At 46.6% G+C, this 7,309-nt stretch overlaps 1 protein-coding gene across 1 annotated transcript; it reads left to right on the forward strand.

Moving 5' to 3' along the window:
• Nucleotides 1–5,864: 5,864 nt before the first annotated feature.
• LOC138351718 (uncharacterized) lies at nt 5,865–6,760 on the forward strand. Its single transcript, XM_069303742.1, has 2 exons — nt 5,865–6,007; nt 6,286–6,760. The coding sequence occupies exons 1-2, from the start codon at nt 5,865–5,867 to the stop codon at nt 6,758–6,760; spliced, it is 618 nt and encodes a 205-aa protein (XP_069159843.1).
• Nucleotides 6,761–7,309: the final 549 nt, after the last annotated feature.

The following is a 7,309-nucleotide window of genomic DNA, read 5'->3' on the forward strand; positions in this document are numbered from 1 at the left end:
CAGCATTCGCTGGAACAAGGTACTTGCAGGGCACTGTGCTGGTATGCTTGACGGCTCCCGCACCCTGACCATGTCACTGAAGAGTAGTGTTCCGTCCTCTGTGTCCTTGTTGGGTTACCCGCTCCGCTGCCTGTATCGGGGGCAGCCGTGCACCTGTTACAGGTGTGGTAATGAGGGTCATCTCGCTGCAGCGTGCGACGTGGGAGCATCTGGCAGGGTACATATTTTTCGATAAGAGGACTTTGCACCCCTGTTGAATTCGGACACTTCTGAGGATGGGGTGAGTGCTGTGCCTGAGGCGCTTGTTTGCCTGTCTGCTGCTCCGCCTGTTGGGACGGATACTACGCCTTGTTCGTCCAGTCTGTTAACTGCTGTGGCCCCGGAGGTAGTTGTTGCGAATGAGTGTGAGAGTGCCGGGCCGTCGCCCACACTGCGTGTGGTGGATGTTCCAGTGGAAGTCCATGTCCCGCCCCCGCCTGCAGATGTGGTCCCGGCTTCCAGAGACGTGGATTCTTCTGTTTTGGAGGGCCTGCCACCCCCGGGGCCGAGGCCTGATGACCCTGTGAGTTTGGACGATTGTAGTTCTGATGATGTACTTCCTTTGCAGAAGCGGGCGCGCCGGTGTCCCGGGCCAGTTTCCCAGGATGTGGTGGTCCATGTGAGCGACGTTGCCTCTGTGGGTTCTCCGGCCAGTGTTGGTGTGGACCATGAGGATGTGGTGATGTTGGCCGCGCCTGCGAAGGAGACGGGTGGGGATGGTGCGGTGCCTGTTCCTGCCTGCGTTTCGGGTGTTGCTCCACTGTGCCCCCCTGCGCCTCCGTGTGCCAGTTCTCCGAAATGGGAGGTTGTTGCACCTGCTGTGCCCCCTGGTGTGGATCGTGATTTAGTTCTCGTGCTGAAAAAGGACACCGGCCGGGGAGTCTTGGCGCCATATGAACCTGTGCCGCGGGATGTACCGCCGCTCGTGATTGGAGGTGTCATTGTCGAGATTCCGGAGTATATGCGTCGTCCTCGTCGCTCGGATGCAGGTGTGCCCCCGTCGCAGGATGCCTGGGATGTGTGGCATGCGTATTGTCAGAAATATCCTAAAGCGTCTGTTTCCTGAAAAAATATTATATTTAGCTTGTATGTATGTGTGTGTGATTTTTGCTTGTTTTTTTGTTTTGTTTTATGCTCCGTTGTCTTCTCCGTGTCCCTCTATTTTTCGTTCATGTTCCTGTCATTTATGTGTCCTGCTTTGTTACTCTGTCCTCAGGTTGGGTTTTTCTGTAAAGGGTCATTTAATGGTCGGGGGCTTCGATATCTTATTTAATTTGTATGTCTATTTTATAATTAAAAAAAATCAATAACAATTTGATTTAGGTTAATAATAAAGTAACATTTACGTTAATTTAATAACTCTTACAACTGTCACTAGTAACGCGGAAATTAAACAAACACTCTACCCGTCGAGCATTCAATGAATATATCCCATTAATCCCTGTACTTCCAGACCGCTGTTTTTCTCTTTATTAGTTTCTACTACTACTACTTTAGTAGAAGTAATTAGTTTTATTTATTAGTTAAATTAACTGCAATCGTTAATTTACATTATCGACTACTATCACTCAAAGATGGTAAACTCTGATTTACAATGTCCCAAGTGCTAAGAGAACTGTAATCACTCGAGATTACCTTTAGAGCAATTAATTACTATCCTCAAGATCAATAGTTAAACAATTAAATACGCAACCTTTCACACAGCTCAGCAATTTACATTAAGGTATGAATTCCGTCTGAGCCTTCCATACTCAGACCAATTCAGGTGATTAAGGACGCTAATCACCACATTTACGTTATTCTAAAATGACGTTACTCTTCCTACGAGTTAATCAAGTGCCGGTAATTCCGGACGTATAAATAACGACGTTACGTTAATGGAACAATGTAGCCTTCGTGTGAGTCGATCAAACATGGATCGAAGTTAATTACTTTGACTTCCTGAAACACGTCAATTACCTGGCCCACTGACCGTTAATTACGACAGACAATACTCAAATTTCTTATCTGGCTCTTGGCTAGGCTACCCTGAGACTACCGTAGCTGTTTGCAGGAAAATAATTAACCCAAACGTATTCTACGTTACTCAAATTGTCAAAGAACAAATTCTCTTAAAGCAATGGGCGTTCCCTAGGTTACGTTACATTAATTGCCTCGCAATCACCTCATTGAATACTGGACATCGATGTCCTACCAGATAAACAGGAGAATATAAAACCCAAGTACTCGTCTTCAGCCGAGTTCACCCACGACAATGATAATCACACTAACAAATCACAGTGATTTACGTTACAATCCAGTTGCAATGACAATACTGCAGAACACTAGTAAATAACCCTCAGATCATGAACCCTCAAGAACACGGCCCCCACAATGACTTACTGAACTGCAATCATAAACGGTGATCGATCCACACTAGCAACAATCACCATCAATGACAACCCTTTTGCAATAACACACACGGCAATGTGCACTAAATCAAACTATATTAGTACACTGCCCAACACTTACTGTTGCAAATGACCCCAGTGCTTACCACCTAGAACACTGGTTCACACGTTGCAATCACCACAGTAAATAACACACAATAACACTGGGCTTCGTGACACTACGATCATATATATAAATATATATATAATTACTGCTGACACATGTAGCCTACAGCTATCAAAAAGTTAATGGAACAATAAGAAGAACACAACTCCTTAAATCACTTGGGTGAGTGATTTATTACGCGACGCTTGAACGCGTTTCGTAATAACTTATTACATTTTCAAAGACTTTAGCTTACACACACAACTGTAGTAGGCCAACTATAAAATAAAAAAAACGGCCAACCTACTCATGAAAAACTCTCCAGACACAAAGCAGAATGCCTTGAAAGAGACCAACGTCGTCTATGCTTTCAAATGCCCACTTGGGGGTTGTAAGGCCCAAAGAACTCAGTATATAGGCAAGACAACAACGTCTCTTTCCAGGCGATTAACAATGCATAAGCAACAGGGCTCCATAAAGGAACACATAATCTCCTCTCACAACCAGACCATCACCAGAAAAGTCTTAACAGACAACACAGAAATCATCGATAAGTACAGCGATAGCAGGTGGGTCGACATCTGCGAGGCACTACACATCAAAAAGTCAACACCAGCAATCAACAGCCAATTAATGCACAACTATATTCTACCCACTTCAAGACTCCGAACTAATATAGAAGCATCAAGAGGAACTATGGGCTAATAGGCCCTCTGCAGTTACTTCCATTCTTATGCTCTCAAATCCATCTAATACCCATTGTTTCGTGTTCTGTCTTCCATTTGTCACAAATTTGTTCACCTCATTCAAAACTGTTGTACCATATAACCTCACCCAAGTGCGAGTACATGTAAGACGGATAAGCTGTTTAGTGTTAGAATAAGTAAAACTCTGTTTAGTGTTTTCAGGTTACAGTTGTGTGTGTAAACTAAAGTCATTGAAAGTGTAATAAGTTATTACAAAACACGTTCAAGTGTCGCGTCAGACTAGAAATAAAAATGAATTTTGGATAATTGATTTTTCAATTACCATCGACAGTAAAAAGAAACATAACAAAATATTGAGAACATTCATGTTAGAATTATTAATCTCACTTTTTCGGTCATATTTAACAACATATGTTTACAAGAAACACTGCTACCAAAATATACTAATATATATGTATATATATGTATATATATATATATATATATATATATATATATATATATATATATATATATATATATATATATATATATATATATATATATATATATATATATATATATATATATATGTAATATGACATATTGCAACACTCAACCGTGGCCAGGATGGACCTCCCAGCAACGCCTCCCTTCAGTACATGTTGTACCTCACCACACGAGGGGGGGGGGGAGGTTTTCAGGGGTGGGTGCTAGGAATGGTTAGATGGTTGTTCGTAGACCGAAAATGGGATAGTTGTTAGTTTATGAGGGTAGGGAATTGTGGGGTGGTTGTTAGTGGAACTAGGGTGGAGGTGGTTGAGGTAGTGTAGATGGCGGGTGGTGGTAGTTGGTGAAGAGAGAGCGGTGGAAGGTGGGGTGGTAGTTGGTGGAGAGTGGTGGATGGTGGGATGGTAGTTGGTGGAGAGAGAGTGGTGGATGGTGGGGTGGTAGTTGGTGGAGAGTGGTGGATGGTGGGGTGGTAGTTGGTGGAGAGAGAGTGGTGGATGGTGGGGTGGTAGTTGGTGGAGAGAGAATGGTGGATGGCGGGGGGGGGGGGGGTAGTTAGTGGAGAGAGAATGGTGGATGGTGGGGTGGTAGTTGGTGGAGAGAGTGGTGGATTGTGGGGGGTAGATGGTGGAGAGAGAGTGGTGGATGGTGGTGGGGTTAGTTGGTAGAGAAAGAGTGGTGAATGGTGGTGGGGGAGTAGTTGGTGGATGGTGGGGAGGGAGGGTTGGTAGTTGGTGGAGAAAAAGTTGTTTATTTTTTTTTATTTTTACATGCAAGCATGCCAGGGAAATACAATAAATACAATAAAACAAGTGAAATATAACAAAACAAAACAAGAAACCGCCGGCCAGAAGGACCAACAGCCCAGTACAACAATTATCAAAACATGAGAAGGCAACAACGTATACATGAAACACACACATCAAGACACAAAACATGAGAAGGCAACAACGTATACATGAAACACACACATCAAGACACAAAACATGAGAAGGCAACAACGTATACATGAAACACACACATCAAGACACAAAACATGAGAAGGCAACAACGTATACATGAAACACACACATCAAGACACAAAACATGAGAAGGCAACAACGTATACATGAAACACACACATCAAGACACAAAACATGAGAAGGCAACAACGTATACATGAAACACACACATCAAGACACAAAACATGAGAAGGCAACAACGTATACATGAAACACACACATCAAGACACAAAACATGAGAAGGCAACAACGTATACATGAAACACACACATCAAGACACAAAACATGAGAAGGCAACAACGTATACATGAAACACACACATCAAGACACAAAACATGAGAAGGCAACAAGGTATACATGAAACACACACATCAAGACACAAAACATGAGAAGGCAACAACGTATACATGAAAAACACACATCAAGACACAAAACAAAAAACAAGTACAAACAGGCAAACAATGCAAGCAAAACAATAAAACATAGTTAGGTAATCTTGAGGTTATCTTGAGATGATTTCGGGGCTTTTTAGTGTCCCCGCGGCCTGGTCCTCGACCAGGCCTCCACCCCCCGGAAGTAGCCCGTGACAGCTGACTAACACCCAGGTACCTATTTTACTGCTAGGTAACAGGGGCATAGGGTGAAAGAAACTCTGCCCATTATTTCTCGCCGGCGCCTGGGATCGAACCCAGGACCACAGGAACACAAGTCCAGCGTGCTGTCCGCTCGGCCGACCGGCTCCCAGTAACATTACAAAACATTATAACATTTTAGAACAAAAACAAAATCACCAGCCTGAAGGACCAACAAAGTACATCAGCATGAACAACATGAAATACAACAAAAAAGCACAGCAGACAACAAACAAGCACAACACGTAAAGCATAAATAGGACACACAGTGGAAAATAATAACACAAAAACAAACACATGAATAAAAACACTCACACTAAACCACCTGCCTCGTCCCAAACAAAGGGAGAGGCACGGGCATAAACTACAAGAGGGCAATCAAACAGCCAGAAGGCAGAAGGGCATACAGTACAAAAAGAAGCACAGAAACAGGAAATCAGCGGACATACTTGCCCGGAAACATGTCCCGAGGGAACCGTACATTAAACGCTTCCCTAAGCAACCACATCCAGGAGCCTGGACCATCCACCGGAGACGCCATTTCATCCGGCACCTGGGCAACAAACACCCGTAAACATGGGACCCAGACAGTATCACACCTGAGGTGAGTGATCGCCACACGCACCCACACCATGGGACTCGCCCCATCATGAAAGTCCCTCGGGTCCTCGAATCTCTGCAAATTATCTCTGCAATCCGCGACCAATGACCCGACGGCATCACGGACGCCAGCAACACGTCCTCCAGACCCCCAGTGCACACCCCAATAGGAGGGACCCGGACAGAGGATACCACTACAGGGTCACCAACTTAAACAGACCCACTACCGGACGACCGCCAGGAACCCAATCGGCGCGCATCCTTCCTTAAGGTCATCACCAGGCCACGCCCATCACCAGTATCCCCACCATCCCTGGCAACGAAAGCCACCACACCCCACCGCGTAGAGGCTCCCGGCGGAGAAGGAACAGAAGGCACACCCGCGACACGGTCACCATCACCAGCAGGCACATATACCTCCACCTCCACTAACCATGGAGCCATTGACGCATCCGGATCCACACCGTCGACACCCGAAGACCCACAGTCATTGAATTCCCCAACATCGGCCCAGGCAGACGACGAATGCCTGGAACGTTTGGGCTCCGGCCGGAGATCATCAGAGCCGGAAGCGGACTCAGAAACACGGCCACCACCAGCCGGACGAACAGACGCTCGACGCAGAACGGCAGCAGCCTCTACTACAGGGGGAACCAGGTCACACACAGCAGGAGGCACCGCAGCCACCCCAGCACCCAGCACAGCCGGGACCCGAGGGGAGGATGCAGGGCCAGGCGCAGCAGCCAAAGACGAGTAAGAAGATGACGACGCCTAACAGGGAGCACCAGGAAGGCCCACGGGAGCAGCAGGGACAGTGACAGTAGCAGGAGAAACATCCGACGGCACCGCAACATCCGGAGGAGGGCCTGCGACAACTGGAGGAATGTCGGGCGACGCTGGGGGAGCCTCATCAGCTAATGGAACGTCCACCTCCTCACCCCCGGAGTCCTCCTCCAGAGGGAGCGGCGGGAAATCCTCTTCACGGAACAAATTTATGGGAGCAACCGGATCAGCAGTGCACCCGGCAGCCTGATGCCCCAACATGCCACACCGGAAACAAGTGCGGGGTTGTCGGGCATAAAACACCCACACGTAGTACCCTAAAAGCCAGACAGAGGATGGAATGTCCAACCTCAGTCGCATCCCGAGGGTACGAATGTTGGTCTTCACACCCGAATATTTCCCAGAAGACAGCGAGTTCACCCGCACACTGACGACGGGGCCATACCTCTGGAAGAAACGCCGGAGGAGGGTCTCAGGAAACTCCATGGGGACGCCATGGGCACTCTTATATGTCACCACACCA

This window comes from Procambarus clarkii, chromosome 50 (genome assembly GCF_040958095.1).
Source record: "Procambarus clarkii isolate CNS0578487 chromosome 50, FALCON_Pclarkii_2.0, whole genome shotgun sequence".
Lineage (NCBI taxonomy): Eukaryota > Metazoa > Arthropoda > Malacostraca > Decapoda > Cambaridae > Procambarus > Procambarus clarkii.

What these genes read in the sequence shown, in the direction of transcription:
- LOC138351718 (XM_069303742.1), top strand. Translation starts at nt 5,865, where the DNA reads ATGTCCCGAGGGAACCGTACATTAAACGCTTCCCTAAGCAACCACATC. An exon ending in CAGACAGTATCACACCTGAG is followed by an intron (nt 6,008 to 6,285) that starts GTGAGTGATCGC and finishes GGTCATCACCAG; the next exon opens with GCCACGCCCATCACCAGTAT.